Consider the following 18614-nt stretch of genomic DNA (forward strand, 5'->3'; position numbering starts at 1 on the left):
ATCGTTTTGTTTTCTTTTTTTATTTTATTTTTTACCCGAGATGGAGTCTAGAAGGGGCGCCCACGTAGCGCCGGAGAATATGTTGCTGACTAATCAGTGACAGTTATTATTAATATTTTAATTGTGCATCCGTCAGACATAGTCAGTAATAGTCATAGAAGACCAGGCCAATTTTGGTGACGGATCGATCGACTGTGAGAGAGAGAGATGACGCTGTCGATGCTGATGCCTTTGGCACTCATCATGCATCTGTTACTTTTGTTTGCCACTTTCACAAAAGTGCCAAGTTTTTTTTTGTTTTTACATTGGCTTATTGAACTCAACTCCGGATTGCGTGGCAAGCAACCAAGACAAGCCAAGCCAAGACAAGCCAAGCAACCGGCCTACGCATCCGTCGGATACTCTGCTACCTACGCCAGTTCAGTTCAGTCCAGGCCTGGCTCGTTTTTTTTATTATTATTATTTTTCTTTTATTTTGGTTTTTGTTTTTTGTTTTTAGCCTTTTTGCTTAGACTGATTCGGGTCTCTCGCTCGCACCCATTAGCCATAAAGCTCAAAGCGAACGCTCGACTGGCGCTGACGCTGCTGCCATCGGGCAGAGATAGTCAAAAAGTGGTTCCAGACAACCGCAACGACTGATCAGTACGGTTTGAGTTGTGCTTCGCGACGGTTGCTGATCTTAAAAAGTGCTCCGAACATCCGAACATTGGAATACATTCGAAATCTGCCACATAGCATCTAAGCAATAATAAAAAAAACAACAAAAAGTATCTCTGTCTCGGAATTCATCTTTGTGTGTGTGTGCGTGCTAAGCTTTTTTTTTCCCCCCAACACTCATACACGCTCGAGTGTCGCCGTCGTCGCCGGTGCCTGTGTGCCTATTCATTCATACATATATATGTACCTATATATATACACATAATAATAATTTAAAAATAAGTATTTCGACATTCCGCGGTGGAAATTATTACGCCTAATAATCCTAATCGCCAGTAAAAGAAACCTTCCAACATCAACAACTTCAACATTTTAAGTGCTAAGCCATAATTGTGATTAATAACAGTGAACGAAACGACAAATAATTGAAAATTTGTTCAATCAAGCCATTAAAATAGCAAAAGTTATCTCAGGTGCAGAGAGTCAGTGTCAGTGATTACCTCATCTGTGTCAAAAGCAACGCCAACAAAATGGTATCAAAAAGCAATAAAAAGAAACAAGTGTCTCAACAGCAACAGCAGCAGCAGCAGCAGCAGCAACTGCCGCCAGCAACATCAACCACAACAACATCGTCAACGGCCTCGGCTACCAAATTAACCAAAAAACTTGGACCCGATGCTCAGGCCACACTGACAACAAACACGAGCTCCACCTCAATGGAGCATGAATCGGTGTCGTATGGCGGTGGGATCACATCTCTGCCATCAACTTCACAGGCAGCGGCTGGCATTAGTAGCTATAGCACTAAGGCTGCCAAATCATCCTCCTCCACACAATCACAATCCTACACAGCGCAATCTCAGTATAGCAGCAGCAGCAGCTCAAAGATCTCCCGAGATTACTCGAATGAGAAAATAATATCGTCCGTTGATTTGCTTGAAAGTGAAAAAAAGGAACCTGTATTCTCGGTACCCATCGAAGTGGTAGAGATCACTGGTGGTTTGTCCAGCAGTGGAAATGTGTCAAAATCCTTTCAATCCACCTCCTCATCGCAGCAGCGGGAGCAACAGGCAACGAGCAGCACCAGTTACTTTGAGTCCACAACCAGTTCTAGTCGGAGTGCCAACGAAACGCTCATTGCAAGCGAGAGAGTCGCCACCGCCACCAACGCTGCTGCTGCTGCTATTACCGGTATGACATCATCGAGCAGCAAACAGGTTGGCTTCGACTTTGACTCCAACACAAATACAAACACAATCACCAGCAGCAGCGACGTCAACGCCAGCAGCGGCGTTATTAATTTGAGAGAATCTCGAAGCGTGCCAAAGACAGAAATTTCTACTGTGGGTGTCAATGGTGCGTCATCAACCTCAACATCGGCAACAACAACAAAAAGAACAGCTGAAACGGCAGCAACAACTGTGACGTCGTCATCGTCGCGCGAAAGACAACCGGTTGCCACTCTGTCTGGGTCGTCGGCCACAACAAAGGCAACGTCACAAACAGCTGTTAGTAGTGATAAAACATCATCATCATCGCTATCCACTTCCTTGGCAAAGAACTCCAAGACCAGTCAGGAGGCCACCGAAAGCACAACTCATAGAAGCAGCAGCAGCAGTAAACAATTAAAATCTAGCTCCAAGAAGGAAGTCTACGATGTGAAAACGAAAACTTGGAGCGAGTTTAGCGATGGCTCCACCCAAATTGCAAACAAAAAGCAACCGACCTTTGAACGCTACGTCAGCAAGGAATCGGATGGTAGCTATAAGGTCACATATAAGAAGAAGATATACGACAAACGCAACAATAGATGGCGTGTGGTGGATGAACGGACTTGTGATAGTACCCATGATTTGGGCTATCCCGAAATAGTAGATGATGTCATAAATACAACAACAACAACATATACAACCAAGGTGTACGACACAAAGCTTGGCAAATGGACTGTAGTGGATGAAAAATCGTTCACTGATACGAAAGCTTTTGTGCCCAATGACATTGCTCGTGAAATCGAGAAAGATAATACCGATGTGGCAAACATAACAACTACCACGGAGGTGACTAAGGTATGTACAATACATATGTTCTTAAAGGCATGGCCAGTCAAGTCATGCGTGTGGAGTCCGAACGAAGCATACTAAAAAATTAATTCAATTTAATTTTTATAGATTTTCGATGCTAGCATTAATGATTGGCGTGTCCTAGACGAAAAGGTGCACACGGATGTTATTGAAAAAATTGTCGAGACTCCCAAAAAGACAATATATGTGGATGAATTTGTGGAAATTGAGAAGAATACATCAATATCCGAAAATAATGAAAATATCACACTGAATCTAAACGAGACATCGAAACACAAAAATATTACCGAAAATATTTATGATGAGATCGATTATGTGCGAACTGATAAGCAACGCTTAGACGATTCAAGAAACGTAAGTACATATACATAAGTATATGTATATCAAACGATTTATAATGTTATCTTTTTTTAATAGCGTGGAGTCGCCAAAAATAAGACATCGACACATAGTGAAAGGTGTATCTGTGAAATCTGCACTTGCGGGTATGTACAAACATAAGCCTTCTTATCAATTATGATTTTTCAAGACTCATTTCAAATTTCCATTCTAGACGTCATCATTGCTCCACCAGCACAACAAAAAACACAGAAAAAGTCTTTGTGGAAACAGATGGTATGTTTTAATTTTTAAATTATAGATTTTGAAATAATAAAATTATCTTTATCCAATAGATACAATTGGCGAAACATACACAAGAATTCGCACTAACACTTGGTCGAAGAAAGATTTGAAAAAAGACAAAAACATTCCGACAAACGAAGAGATTCTAGTGGACTATATTGTCATCAAGAAACCGGAGGATAATTTAAAAACAGAAGGCGAATTTTTAGTACCAGAAAAGGAACCGTATAAACCATCTGAGAGGCGGGAGAAAATTGTACATGCTGACAACTTACGTACAGAAGGAGAAATGACGTTTGTTGAAAAGGAAGAATACCAATACACTACACGTCCTGGTTATGTGAAGCCAACGGATAATCTGAAACCGGAAGGAGAATTTTATAGTCCAGAAAAGCCAAAATATCAGCCGGGAGATCGTCCAACTCAAGTTCGACATCAAGATAACTTGAAACCCGAAGGAGAATTTTACACTCCAGAGAAAACTGGATTTAGGCCAGCTGAAAGACCAGTTCAAAAAAGGCCAGTGGATAATCTAAGACCTGAAGGCGAATTTGTGACTCCAGAGAAACATGTTTTTAAACCAGCAGAAAAAACCGAAAGGGTAATCAGAAAGGATAACCTACGCACTGAAGGTGAAATGATTTTCATCGAAAGAGAAGAATACGAATATGTAGTGCGACCTGAACAAGTGAAGCCAACGGATAACTTAAAACCGGAAGGCGAATTTTACAGCCCAGAGAAACCAAAATATAAACCAGGCGAAAGGCCTTCCCAAGTGAGGCACCAGGATAATCTGCGGCCCGAAGGAGAATTTTACGCTCCACACAAACCAGGCTTTCAACCAGCCGATCGTCCTGTGCAAAAGAAGCCAGAGGATAATTTAAGGCCTGAAGGTGAATTCTATAGCCCGGAAAAACCGAAATACAAACCAGGTGAAAGACCTTCCCAAGTCAGGCATGAAGATAATCTTCGACCCGAAGGGGAGTTCTACACTCCGGAAAAACCAGGATTTAGGCCAGCTGAGAGACCACTTCAAAAAAGACCAGTGGATAATCTAAGACCTGAAGGCGAATTTGTGACTCCCGAGAAACAAGTTTTTAAACCAGCAGAAAAAACCGAAAGGGTAATCAGAAAGGATAACTTACGCACTGAAGGTGAAATGACTTTCATTGAAAAGGAAGAATACCAATATGTAGTGCGTCCAGAACAAGTGAAGCCAACGGATAACTTGAGACCCGAAGGCGAATTCTACAGCCCCGAGAAGCCAAAATATAAGCCAGGCGAAAGGCCTTCTCAAGTCAGGCACGAAGATAATTTGCGGCCCGAAGGAGAATTTTACGCTCCAGAGAAACCTGGTTTCAAACCTGCTGAGCGTCCTGTCCAGAAGAAGCCAGAAGATAATTTGAGACCCGAGGGTGAATTCTACAGCCCTGAGAAACCAAAATATAAGCCAGGAGAGAGACCATCTCAAGTTAGACCAGAGGACAATCTCAGACCGGAGGGCGAATTTTACACTCCGGAAAAACCAGGATTTAGGCCAGCTGAGAGACCACTTCAAAAAAGACCAGTTGATAATCTAAGACCTGAAGGCGAATTTGTGACTCCCGAGAAACAAGTTTTTAAACCAGCAGAAAAAACCGAAAGGGTAATCAGAAAGGATAACTTACGCACTGAAGGTGAAATGACTTTCATTGAAAAGGAAGAATACCAATATGTAGTGCGTCCAGAACAAGTGAAGCCAACGGATAACTTGAGACCCGAAGGCGAATTCTACAGCCCAGAGAAGCCAAAATATAAGGCAGGCGAAAGGCCTTCTCAAGTCAGGCACGAAGATAATTTGCGGCCCGAAGGAGAATTTTACGCTCCAGAGAAACATGGATTCAAACCTGCTGAGCGTCCTGTTCAGAAGAAGCCAGAAGATAATTTGAAACCCGAGGGTGAATTCTACAGCCCTGAGAAACCGAAATATAAGCCAGGAGAGAGACCATCTCAAGTTAGACCAGAGGATAATCTGCGTCCTGAGGGAGAATTTTACACTCCAGAAAAACCTGGTTTTAAACCTGCTGAGCGTCCTGTCCAGAAGAAGCCAGAAGACAACTTAAGGCCAGAGGGTGAATTCTACAGCCCAGAGAAACCGAAATACAAGCCAGGGGAGAGACCATCTCAAGTGCGACCAGAGGATAATCTGCGTCCTGAGGGAGAATTTTACACTCCAGAAAAACCTGGTTTCAAACCGGCTGAGCGTCCTGTCCAAAAGAAGCCAGAAGATAATTTGAGACCAGAGGGTGAATTCTACAGCCCAGAAAAACCGAAATACAAGCCAGGGGAGAGACCATCTCAAGTTAGGCCAGAGGATAATCTCAGACCGGAGGGCGAATTTTACACTCCAGAAAAACCTGGTTTCAAACCTGCGGAGCGTCCTGTCCAGAAGAAGCCGGAAGATAACTTGAGACCAGAGGGTGAATTCTACAGCCCAGAGAAACCGAAATACAAGCCAGGGGAGAGACCATCTCAAGTGCGACCAGAGGATAATCTGCGTCCTGAGGGAGAATTTTACACTCCAGAAAAACCTTGTTTCAAACCGGCTGAGCGTCCTGTCCAAAAGAAGCCAGATGATAATTTGAGACCAGAGGGTGAATTCTACAGCCCAGAAAAACCGAAATACAAGCCAGGGGAGAGACCATCTCAAGTTAGGCCAGAGGATAATCTCAGACCAGAGGGAGAATTCTACACACCAGAGAAACCTGGATTTAGGCCAGCTGAAAGACCTGTTCAAAAGAAACCAGTGGATAATCTAAAACCTGAGGGTGAATTTGTGACTCCCGAGAAACAAGTTTTCAGACCAGCGGAAAAAACGGAGAAAATTATCAGGCAGGATAACCTCCGCACTGAAGGTGAAATGACTTTCATTGAAAAGGAAGAATACCAATATGTAGTGCGTCCAGAACAAGTGAAGCCAACGGATAACTTGAGGCCGGAGGGCGAATTCTACAGCCCTGAGAAACCAAAATATAAGCCAGGAGAGAGACCATCTCAAGTTAGGCCAGAGGATAATCTGCGTCCTGAGGGAGAATTTTACACTCCAGAGAAACCTGGTTTTAAACCTGCTGAGCGTCCTGTCCAGAAGAAGCCAGAAGATAATTTGAGACCCGAGGGTGAATTCTACAGCCCTGAGAAACCAAAATATAAGCCAGGAGAGAGACCATCTCAAGTTAGACCAGAGGACAATCTCAGACCGGAGGGCGAATTTTACACTCCGGAAAAACCAGGATTTAGGCCAGCTGAGAGACCACTTCAAAAAAGACCAGTTGATAATCTAAGACCTGAAGGCGAATTTGTGACTCCCGAGAAACAAGTTTTTAAACCAGCAGAAAAAACCGAAAGGGTAATCAGAAAGGATAACTTACGCACTGAAGGTGAAATGACTTTCATTGAAAAGGAAGAATACCAATATGTAGTGCGTCCAGAACAAGTGAAGCCAACGGATAACTTGAGACCCGAAGGCGAATTCTACAGCCCCGAGAAGCCAAAATATAAGCCAGGCGAAAGGCCTTCTCAAGTCAGGCACGAAGATAATTTGCGGCCCGAAGGAGAATTTTACGCTCCAGAGAAACCTGGTTTCAAACCTGCTGAGCGTCCTGTCCAGAAGAAGCCAGAAGATAATTTGAGACCCGAGGGTGAATTCTACAGCCCTGAGAAACCGAAATATAAGCCAGGAGAGAGACCATCTCAAGTTAGACCAGAGGACAATCTCAGACCGGAGGGCGAATTCTACACTCCGGAAAAACCAGGATTTAGGCCAGCTGAGAGACCACTTCAAAAAAGACCAGTGGATAATCTAAGACCTGAAGGCGAATTTGTGACTCCCGAGAAACAAGTTTTTAAACCAGCAGAAAAAACCGAAAGGGTAATCAGAAAGGATAACTTACGCACTGAAGGTGAAATGACTTTCATTGAAAGAGAAGAATACCAATATGTAGTGCGACCTGAACAAGTGAAGCCAACTGATAATTTGAGACCCGAAGGCGAATTCTACAGCCCAGAGAAGCCAAAATATAAGGCAGGCGAAAGGCCTTCTCAAGTCAGGCACGAAGATAATTTGCGGCCCGAAGGAGAATTTTACGCTCCAGAGAAACCTGGATTCAAACCTGCTGAGCGTCCTGTTCAGAAGAAGCCAGAAGATAATTTGAAACCCGAGGGTGAATTCTACAGCCCTGAGAAACCGAAATATAAGCCAGGAGAGAGACCATCTCAAGTTAGACCAGAGGATAATCTGCGTCCTGAGGGAGAATTTTACACTCCAGAAAAACCTGGTTTTAAACCTGCTGAGCGTCCTGTCCAGAAGAAGCCAGAAGACAACTTAAGGCCAGAGGGTGAATTCTACAGCCCAGAGAAACCGAAATACAAGCCAGGGGAGAGACCATCTCAAGTGCGACCAGAGGATAATCTGCGTCCTGAGGGAGAATTTTACACTCCAGAAAAACCTGGTTTCAAACCGGCTGAGCGTCCTGTCCAAAAGAAGCCAGAAGATAATTTGAGACCAGAGGGTGAATTCTACAGCCCAGAAAAACCGAAATACAAGCCAGGGGAGAGACCATCTCAAGTTAGGCCAGAGGATAATCTCAGACCGGAGGGCGAATTTTACACTCCAGAAAAACCTGGTTTCAAACCTGCGGAGCGTCCTGTCCAGAAGAAGCCGGAAGATAACTTGAGACCAGAGGGTGAATTCTACAGCCCAGAGAAACCGAAATACAAGCCAGGGGAGAGACCATCTCAAGTGCGACCAGAGGATAATCTGCGTCCTGAGGGAGAATTTTACACTCCAGAAAAACCTTGTTTCAAACCGGCTGAGCGTCCTGTCCAAAAGAAGCCAGATGATAATTTGAGACCAGAGGGTGAATTCTACAGCCCAGAAAAACCGAAATACAAGCCAGGGGAGAGACCATCTCAAGTTAGGCCAGAGGATAATCTCAGACCAGAGGGAGAATTCTACACACCAGAGAAACCTGGATTTAGGCCAGCTGAAAGACCTGTTCAAAAGAAACCAGTGGATAATCTAAAACCTGAGGGTGAATTTGTGACTCCCGAGAAACAAGTTTTCAGACCAGCGGAAAAAACGGAGAAAATTATCAGGCAGGATAACCTCCGCACTGAAGGTGAAATGACTTTCATTGAAAAGGAAGAATACCAATATGTAGTGCGTCCAGAACAAGTGAAGCCAACGGATAACTTGAGGCCGGAGGGCGAATTCTACAGCCCTGAGAAACCAAAATATAAGCCAGGAGAGAGACCATCTCAAGTTAGGCCAGAGGATAATCTGCGTCCTGAGGGAGAATTTTACACTCCAGAGAAACCTGGTTTTAAACCTGCTGAGCGTCCTGTCCAGAAGAAGCCAGAAGACAACTTAAGGCCAGAGGGTGAATTCTACAGCCCAGAGAAACCGAAATACAAGCCAGGGGAGAGACCATCTCAAGTTAGACCAGAGGATAATCTGCGTCCTGAGGGAGAATTTTACACTCCAGAAAAACCTGGTTTTAAACCTGCTGAGCGTCCTGTCCAGAAAAAGCCAGAAGACAACTTAAGGCCAGAGGGTGAATTCTACAGCCCAGAGAAACCGAAATACAAGCCAGGGGAGAGACCATCTCAAGTTAGGCCAGAGGATAATCTCAGACCAGAGGGAGAATTCTACACACCAGAGAAACCTGGATTTAGGCCAGCTGAAAGACCTGTTCAAAAGAAACCAGTGGACAATCTAAAACCTGAGGGTGAATTTGTGACTCCCGAGAAACAAGTTTTCAGACCAGCGGAAAAAACGGAGAAAATTATCAGGCAGGATAACCTTCGCACTGAAGGTGAAATGACTTTCATTGAAAAGGAAGAATACCAATATGTAGTGCGTCCAGAACAAGTGAAGCCAACGGATAACTTGAGGCCAGAGGGCGAATTCTACAGCCCTGAGAAACCAAAATATAAGCCAGGAGAGAGACCATCTCAAGTTAGGCCAGAGGATAATCTGCGTCCTGAGGGAGAATTTTACACTCCAGAGAAACCTGGTTTTAAACCTGCTGAGCGTCCTGTCCAGAAGAAGCCAGAAGACAACTTAAGGCCAGAGGGTGAATTCTACAGCCCTGAGAAACCGAAATACAAGCCAGGGGAGAGACCATCTCAAGTGAGACCAGAGGATAATCTGCGTCCTGAGGGAGCATTTTACACTCCAGAAAAACCTGGTTTCAAACCTGCAGAGCGTCCTGTCCAGAAGAAGCCGGAAGATAACTTGAGACCAGAGGGTGAATTCTACAGCCCAGAGAAACCGAAATACAAGCCAGGGGAGAGACCATCTCAAGTTAGACCAGAGGATAATCTCAGACCAGAGGGAGAATTCTACACACCAGAGAAACCTGGATTTAGGCCAGCTGAAAGACCTGTTCAAAAGAAACCGGTGGACAATCTAAAACCTGAGGGTGAATTTGTGACTCCCGAGAAACAAGTTTTCAGACCAGCGGAAAAAACGGAGAAAATTATCAGGCAGGATAACCTCCGCACTGAAGGTGAAATGACTTTCATTGAAAGGGAAGAATACCAATATGTAGTGCGTCCAGAACAAGTGAAGCCAACGGATAACTTGAGGCCAGAGGGCGAATTCTACAGCCCTGAGAAACCAAAATATAAGCCAGGAGAGAGACCATCTCAAGTTAGGCCAGAGGATAATCTGCGTCCTGAGGGAGAATTTTACACTCCAGAGAAACCTGGTTTTAAACCTGCTGAGCGTCCTGTCCAGAAGAAGCCAGAAGACAACTTAAGGCCAGAGGGTGAATTCTACAGCCCTGAGAAACCGAAATACAAGCCAGGGGAGAGACCATCTCAAGTGAGACCAGAGGATAATCTGCGTCCTGAGGGAGAATTTTACACTCCAGAGAAACCTGGTTTTAAACCTGCTGAGCGTCCTGTCCAGAAGAAGCCAGAAGACAACTTAAGGCCAGAGGGTGAATTCTACAGCCCTGAGAAACCGAAATACAAGCCAGGGGAGAGACCATCTCAAGTCAGACCAGAGGATAATCTGCGTCCTGAGGGAGAATTTTACACTCCAGAGAAACCTGGTTTCAAACCTGCAGAGCGTCCTGTCCAGAAGAAGCCGGAAGATAACTTGAGACCAGAGGGTGAATTCTACAGCCCAGAGAAACCGAAATACAAGCCAGGGGAGAGACCATCTCAAGTTAGGCCAGAGGATAATCTCAGACCGGAGGGCGAATTTTACACTCCAGAAAAACCTGGTTTCAAACCTGCGGAGCGTCCTGTCCAGAAGAAGCCGGAAGATAACTTGAGACCAGAGGGTGAATTCTACAGCCCAGAGAAACCGAAATACAAGCCAGGGGAGAGACCATCTCAAGTGCGACCAGAGGATAATCTGCGTCCTGAGGGAGAATTTTACACTCCAGAAAAACCTTGTTTCAAACCGGCTGAGCGTCCTGTCCAAAAGAAGCCAGATGATAATTTGAGACCAGAGGGTGAATTCTACAGCCCAGAAAAACCGAAATACAAGCCAGGGGAGAGACCATCTCAAGTTAGGCCAGAGGATAATCTCAGACCAGAGGGAGAATTCTACACACCAGAGAAACCTGGATTTAGGCCAGCTGAAAGACCTGTTCAAAAGAAACCAGTGGATAATCTAAAACCTGAGGGTGAATTTGTGACTCCCGAGAAACAAGTTTTCAGACCAGCGGAAAAAACGGAGAAAATTATCAGGCAGGATAACCTTCGCACTGAAGGTGAAATGACTTTCATTGAAAAGGAAGAATACCAATATGTAGTGCGTCCAGAACAAGTGAAGCCAACGGATAACTTGAGGCCAGAGGGCGAATTCTACAGCCCTGAGAAACCAAAATACAAGCCAGGGGAGAGACCATCTCAAGTTAGACCAGAGGATAATCTGCGTCCTGAGGGAGAATTTTACACTCCAGAAAAACCTGGTTTCAAACCTGCTGAGCGTCCTGTCCAGAAGAAGCCAGAAGACAACTTAAGGCCAGAGGGTGAATTCTACAGCCCTGAGAAACCGAAATACAAGCCAGGAGAGAGACCATCTCAAGTTAGACCAGAGGACAATCTTAGACCGGAGGGCGAATTCTACACTCCGGAAAAACCAGGATTTAGGCCAGCTGAGAGACCACTTCAAAAAAGACCAGTGGATAATCTAAGACCTGAAGGCGAATTTGTGACTCCCGAGAAACAAGTTTTTAAACCAGCAGAAAAAACCGAAAGGGTAATCAGAAAGGATAACTTACGCACTGAAGGTGAAATGACTTTCATTGAAAAGGAAGAATACCAATATGTAGTGCGTCCAGAACAAGTGAAGCCAACGGATAACTTGAGGCCAGAGGGTGAATTCTACAGCCCGGAGAAACCGAAATACAAGCCAGGGGAGAGACCATCTCAAGTTAGGCCAGAGGATAATCTGCGTCCTGAGGGAGAATTTTACACACCTGAGAAACCTGGATTTAGGCCAGCTGAAAGACCTGTTCAAAAGAAACCATTGGACAATCTAAAACCTGAGGGTGAATTTGTGACTCCCGAGAAACAAGTTTTCAGACCAGTGGAAAAAACGGAGAAAATTATCAGGCAGGATAACCTCCGCACTGAAGGTGAAATGACTTTCATTGAAAAGGAAGAATACCAATATGTAGTGCGTCCAGAACAAGTGAAGCCAACGGATAACTTGAGGCCAGAGGGCGAATTCTACAGCCCTGAGAAACCAAAATATAAGCCAGGAGAGAGACCATCTCAAGTTAGGCCAGAGGATAATCTGCGTCCTGAGGGAGAATTTTACACTCCAGAGAAACCTGGTTTTAAACCTGCTGAGCGTCCTGTCCAGAAGAAGCCAGAAGACAACTTAAGGCCAAAGGGTGAATTCTACAGCCCTGAGAAACCGAAATACAAGCCAGGGGAGAGACCATCTCAAGTGAGACCAGAGGATAATCTGCGTCCTGAGGGAGAATTTTACACTCCAGAAAAACCTGGTTTTAAACCTGCTGAGCGTCCTGTCCAGAAGAAACCAGAAGACAACTTAAGGCCAGAGGGTGAATTCTACAGCCCTGAGAAACCGAAATACAAGCCAGGGGAGAGACCATCTCAAGTGAGACCAGAGGATAATCTGCGTCCTGAGGGAGAATTTTACACTCCAGAGAAACCTGGATTCAAACCTGCTGAGCGTCCTGTTCAGAAGAAGCCAGAAGATAATTTGAGACCCGAGGGTGAATTCTACAGCCCTGAGAAACCGAAATATAAGCCAGGAGAGAGACCATCTCAAGTTAGACCAGAGGACAATCTTAGACCGGAGGGCGAATTCTACACTCCGGAAAAACCAGGATTTAGGCCAGCTGAGAGACCACTTCAAAAAAGACCAGTGGATAATCTAAGACCTGAAGGCGAATTTGTGACTCCCGAGAAACAAGTTTTTAAACCAGCAGAAAAAACCGAAAGGGTAATCAGAAAGGATAACTTACGCACTGAAGGTGAAATGACTTTCATTGAAAAGGAAGAATACCAATATGTAGTGCGTCCAGAACAAGTGAAGCCAACGGATAACTTGAGGCCAGAGGGTGAATTCTACAGCCCAGAGAAACCGAAATACAAGCCAGGGGAGAGACCATCTCAAGTTAGGCCAGAGGATAATCTGCGTCCTGAGGGAGAATTTTACACACCTGAGAAACCTGGATTTAGGCCAGCTGAAAGACCTGTTCAAAAGAAACCATTGGACAATCTAAAACCTGAGGGTGAATTTGTGACTCCCGAGAAACAAGTTTTCAGACCAGCGGAAAAAACGGAGAAAATTATCAGGCAGGATAACCTTCGCACTGAAGGTGAAATGACTTTCATTGAAAAGGAAGAATACCAATATGTAGTGCGTCCTGGACAAGTGAAGCCAACGGATAACTTGAAACCGGAAGGCGAATTCTACAGCCCATCGAAACCAAAATATAAGCCAGGAGAGAGACCATCCCAAGTTAGACCAGAGGATAATCTCAGACCAGAGGGAGAATTCTACACTCCAGAGAAACCAAAATATAAACCAGGCGAAAGGCCTTCCCAAGTTAGGCACGAGGATAATCTGCGGCCCGAAGGAGAATTTTTCGCTCCACACAAACCAGGCTTTCAACCTGCCGATCGTCCTGTACAAAAGAAGCCAGAAGATAATTTGAGGCCTGAAGGTGAATTCTACAGCCCGGAAAAACCGAAATACAATCCAGGTGAAAGACCGTCTCAAGTCAGGCATGAAGATAATCTTCGACCCGAAGGGGAGTTCTACACTCCAGAGAAACTTGGATTTAGGCCTGCTGAGAGACCAGTTCAAAAGAAGCCAGTGGACAATCTTAAGCCTGAGGGTGAATTTGTGAGTCCCGAGAAACAAGTTTTTAAACCAGCAGAAAAGACGGAGAAAATTATCAGGCAGGATAACCTTCGCACTGAAGGTGAAATGACATTTACTGTAAAAGAGGAATATCAGTATGTAAAGAGACCACAGCAAGTAAAACCTAGTGATAATCTGAAACCAGAAGGTTCGTTTTGCACTCTTGAAAAACCAAAATATCAGCCTGGTGAGCGTGTGACTGTTGTGAAACACAAAGATAACTTAAAAGTTGAAGGTGAGTTCTACACACCTGAGAAAACAAGCTACAAGCCAGGAGAAAGACCAACGCAAAAGAAACCTCAAGACAATTTAAAACCAGAGGGACAAATGTCTATTCCAGAAAAAACAAAGTTTAAGCCGGGTGACAGGGTGAAAACTGTTATTCGTAAAGATAACTTGAAAACCGAAGGAGAAATGACTTTCACCCAAAAGGAAGAGTATCATCATGTTAAGAGACCTGACCAGGTCAAACCGATCGATAATCTCAAAGTCGAGGGCGAATTCTTCAAGCCTGATAAAACATCATATAAGCCTGCTGAGCGACCAATACAGAAGAAACCGAAAGACAATCTGAAGCCAGAGGGAGAGTTTTATAGGACTACTGAAAAGACCGAAACGGATAGCACTGTGTTACGTGAAACAACCCGAAGAGAAACACCAAAACGCCCTGTGGATAACTTAAAATTAGAAGGCTCTATGACAGTGACCAGAAAAGAAGATTATAAATCTTCGACTGCAGTTGATAAAGTTCAACGTACCCAAAAGTATAAACATAATAGTTCATCGATCACTTTGGGAAGTGATACCACAATTCTAAAGACAACGAATCAAATGAACTATGTCTCTGGAAAGGATGCGATCAAACAAGTCGACTCAAATAGCCAGAATCCCGTTGATGGTCTAATTGTAGTTTCAACTAAGAAGGTAACTACGGTAGTAGGAGGTCGCCACAAGAAGGAGCCCGAGACGGAATATGTACGAAGACCAGCAAAGATAAATGTCATCGAAAATGTGGCAAAGAACACAACAACGACAAATATTGAAAAGAATCAAAGTGTTCACAAAGAAACAACATCGATGCAAAAAACTCACAACATTATTGAAAATACTGCAGTCAATACAGAACAAATAACAGGATCAGAATCGTCTACTAGAGCTCTTCACACTAGCACTAACAATGTGACCAATGGCTCGACAAATCGAGTGTCAACCGGAAGAACAGTCACCGGCAACATCACTAATTCTTCGTCTCAACGTATTATTTCCGAAAATCAATCTAACAATAATTTGGCTAGTAACACGACTACAACTCGTGCAGTTTCTGGAAGTAACATAGGAATAGGCAGCTCAACAACACAAGTCGGCTCATCCAAGCATTTCCATCATCGCAAGAGTGAGCTATCTTCGGAAGCCGATTTCTCAAACTCAGTATTTCATCGCAAGAACATTTCAACCGAGTCGAATGCGATAAACAGTAGTAGTCTATCATCCAATGGTAAAATGCATCGCAAGAGTATTTTAAATCTTCACGAGCAGCCCGCAAGTACTACGATTCATGGAGGTGATCGTCAGAGTTACAGCAGCATACATCGACAGAATCGGGAAACCGATAGCTTTTCAACTGAACGTCGTACTTGTAGTGTGCACAAGGAGAACGCTAAGAATACTTCTTCATCCATGTCTCGCATTATTTCTGGTGGCGGAAACGATAGTAAATCCAATACTGAACGTTCGACCATAACAAGAAGTCATGTTTCGGGCGGTGGAATTGATTTTTCATCTGCATCGCATCATCATGGTCAAGGAGGAACTCGCAATCGTAGTAGCCATCATCATCATGTCTCCAGCAGCAGTGTAGATTTTCCCTCCTACAACGTTCACGGGCATACCGAACGTATAACTACCACTCGACGTGGAAATCAATCCTCCATTAGTTTGGGCAATGATAAATTCACCGGCTCCAGTCTCTATAAAAGCGAATACATCACTGCCCCAAGCACATCGTGTGCCGTGCATAAGATCAAACAAGGTGCATTCCAACATACCAGAAGTACTCAAGATCATAAGTTCTTCAAGACTTCAAATTAAATAACAGTCCAAGAAAACTGAAAACATATCTTTTGCCTCCACTAATACATATCCCATTTCCATGACAATACTTTATATATTTTATACGAAAACATAATATTAACAAATAAAGAAAGTACATATATATTTTTTGAAAAATAATACAAAAAATTTACTTGTTTTTTTTTTGGATCAACTGGAGATGACGTCTTTATTGAGAGTTTCAAAAGATGCTAGTGTCGTTTTAAGATATATAAGGTATATATAGGTAACAAACAATGTGTTCTATCTATTACATTTCGCAGTTTATGATTTTGTTTTCCTGTTCGTTTTTTTTTTAATTTTTCATAAAGTTAAATTAAATTTTCTAAATATTATAATACGCATTAATACCATAAATATTTCTCTTTCATATATATATATATGTATATATATATATTTATACATATGTATATGTATAATTTCGATTTGCTTAAACTAGTTGTATATTATATTTGTTTGGAAGACATTTTTAGTTTGCAATTATTTGGAAGACTTGCGTTGCATTATTCTTATAGACTATTATTGTGTTTGCGTTTTGTTGCTTTACGGATGCAACTGCATTCATTATTGGCATTATACTAGTTTGGAAGACTTTGTGTTTGTGTATTTGTTGCCTTATGATACAGTTACATCATGTACATACATATGTATGTACATAATTTAGTATTTAGTTTAAAATGGAAGACCGATTTCGAATGCATTAATTAGGGCATTGCCCGAATCGTAAATGCCAATGACACCGAAGAGCACACCCAGCGCTATAATGAGGTAGTCTTTTGCTATTTCCTTCTGATCTAACAGATGACCCTTGATCTTAATGTGAAAGTAGCAGGGCCAAATAAAGCTCAACATAGTGCCCGTGAAGCTACCAATAAATCCCATCAGTATGGAAAAATGGGGTATAAAAATGGCCATTAAAATTGTGCTCAAAATGACACCAACCCGAAAGCCGAGACCCCAAACCTTAAGTTCACCATCGAGATTCCAAATGGTAGGAAATCGTGTTTTTGGCGGACCACGGAAGAAGTTGCGTTCGAGCAACTCACAGGCAGCATAGTATGGCAAGGGGTAGCTAAGTATAGCCTTGATCACAAGGAAGAAGTTCACCATGCCTTTAAAACCTTGCGAGTGTAAATTATTGGTAATCACTTGTTGTGTATCATTCTGGAAGGTAAGAAAGCAGATGTACCCGAATCCAGCCTTGAAAACGGCTGCAGCTATATGCGACCAATCCAACATCCAATTGAATTTGGATCGATCGATCATATTGCCCTCCAGGGTTGGCAGAAATATCTGTGATGTGTACGAGAAGACAATCACTCCCAATGATATGGGAAAGTTTTCCATGTCAATGCTAAACCGAACCTTGGACCATCCCCAGTCACCGATTTGTAAAAGACAATAGCCCAAAATAACAGCATTTATCACTATGTGCGACATTGTGCACCAGAATGACAGTGTGGATACCATCTTTAAGGATTTCAGAAAGCCCATGGGAAGCAAGAATATGCCTATGAACAGCATCCATGAGCGAGAATCAAAGGATCCCTGCGGATAGGTGCCAGCTAGTAGATCTCCGCAGACCACCACATACAATATACAGGTCATCAGTAGCTCAATCAGCTGGGCAATACTCACTGCCCGCGCTCCCAATTTGGGGCCAAAGCAGACTTTGGCTATGGCCACATAGCTATCCCGGACGCGCACCATCTGGCCAGTTGCAGGATCCGGTTCGTAAAGACATTGCACCAGCACTTTGCCCGTATAGCAACAGATGTGTGCAATGCCAACCATGGCCACAATGGCCCAGTAGCCACCATGAAGGACTGCAAACGGCAGTGAAACAATGAACATACCCTGGATGGCATTTGTCACATTCCAGGCAGCTTGAAATTCATCGATTTTGGAGCCGCCGCCACCTTCACCCTCGCAAACGAATGAGCTACCTTCGGAAGCAATACTGCCTTGCCTATAAAGCGAATGAAACGAAATGAAACAGGGCGTTAGAGAGGTCCCACCCACAGTAATAAGGAGACTAACCTGAAGCCATCGGTTTGCTGGTATCGCCCATCGTACTCATTAAAAGATGTGCTCTGATATTCTGTCTTACAATCTCCTCCACCATCCTCTTCGGTTGACCAATTCCCTCCATTTCTAAATGGATTTGAGCTCATCTCTGTGGGTGGTTGTTCGTCATTGCCCAGTTCCATGGCCTTTTGATGTGGCTGCTGGATACTACTACCAGGTGGCTGCTCGTAATCCTTGCGTTCTGGAATAACCTGTCTGGCCGTCTGAGCGGCCACATTGAGTATGTTCTTCAATGGAGGCAATGGTGTGGCTTTCAATTTGGCTATGAATGACATGGTTGTGGCTTGAACTAACACTCTAGATAAATATTACAGATGGTGGTGGGGGTGGTAGGTGGGTGGATTTGGTGAAGATGACGGCGGCAGCTGCGGCAATTCGATGCTTGACTCTTATATGGGTTGAAGTTTATCGATTTTGTATCCAGATTTTCAATTTTTGCTCTCTCACTCGATTTAGACTAATAAAAAAAAATAATAATCTAAAGAAAAAAAATAAAACATATACATATATGTATAAGGAAATTTTGTTTTCAATTTCGAAATGATTCATTTGGCGATTAACTTAATTAATACTTGCACATCCATTAGCCCATTCAACTGACCGAAAATATGAAAAAACCAAATTTCTTATAGTAGAAAATACTATGAGAAATT

General features: G+C 43.5%; 2 protein-coding genes across 10 annotated transcripts; one reads left to right on the forward strand and one right to left on the reverse strand.

The window, feature by feature from the left end:
* The first annotated feature begins 768 nt into the window (after positions 1 to 768).
* On the forward strand, positions 769 to 15967 carry LOC6640332. 9 transcript variants are annotated; one of them, XM_047010222.1, is made up of 6 exons: positions 769 to 2723; positions 2826 to 3092; positions 3156 to 3223; positions 3292 to 3353; positions 3413 to 5821; positions 12956 to 15967. In XM_047010222.1, exons 1-6 carry the CDS (start codon positions 1188 to 1190, stop codon positions 15850 to 15852), a joined length of 7239 nt encoding a protein of 2412 aa, XP_046866178.1. In that variant the 5' UTR covers positions 769 to 1187; the 3' UTR covers positions 15853 to 15967. The 9 variants fall into 9 exon arrangements, with proteins under 9 accessions (XP_046866178.1, XP_046866177.1, XP_046866176.1 ...); XM_047010221.1 differs by having other exon boundaries at positions 785 to 2723; positions 3413 to 5849; positions 11766 to 15967; XM_047010220.1 differs by having other exon boundaries at positions 794 to 2723; positions 3413 to 13016; positions 13365 to 15967.
* Positions 15968 to 16274: 307 nt separating this feature from the next.
* Positions 16275 to 18412, reverse strand: LOC6640331 (vesicular inhibitory amino acid transporter). Its single transcript, XM_002063078.4, has 2 exons — positions 17914 to 18412; positions 16275 to 17842 (listed from the first exon to the last, which is right to left on the reverse strand). Exons 1-2 carry the CDS (start codon positions 18234 to 18236, stop codon positions 16546 to 16548), a joined length of 1620 nt encoding a protein of 539 aa, XP_002063114.1. The 5' UTR covers positions 18237 to 18412; the 3' UTR covers positions 16275 to 16545.
* Positions 18413 to 18614: the final 202 nt, after the last annotated feature.

The sequence above is a fragment of the Drosophila willistoni genome (genome assembly GCF_018902025.1).
Source record: "Drosophila willistoni isolate 14030-0811.24 chromosome 2L unlocalized genomic scaffold, UCI_dwil_1.1 Seg196, whole genome shotgun sequence".
Classification (NCBI taxonomy): Eukaryota; Metazoa; Arthropoda; class Insecta; order Diptera; family Drosophilidae; genus Drosophila; species Drosophila willistoni.

Bases quoted from the DNA above. Each gene is read 5' to 3' on its own strand.
- LOC6640332 (XM_047010214.1), top strand. From the start codon at position 1,188: ATGGTATCAAAAAGCAATAAAAAGAAACAAGTGTCTCAACAGCAACAG. The intron at 3,093-3,155 runs GTAAGTACATAT...TTTTTTTAATAG, and splicing joins GCTTAGACGATTCAAGAAAC to CGTGGAGTCGCCAAAAATAA. The intron at 3,354-3,412 runs GTATGTTTTAAT...TTTATCCAATAG, and splicing joins AGTCTTTGTGGAAACAGATG to ATACAATTGGCGAAACATAC.
- LOC6640331 (XM_002063078.4), bottom strand. From the start codon at position 18,236: ATGTCATTCATAGCCAAATTGAAAGCCACACCATTGCCTCCATTGAAG. The intron at 17,843-17,913 runs GTTAGTCTCCTT...TTCGCTTTATAG, and splicing joins CAGCAAACCGATGGCTTCAG to GCAAGGCAGTATTGCTTCCG.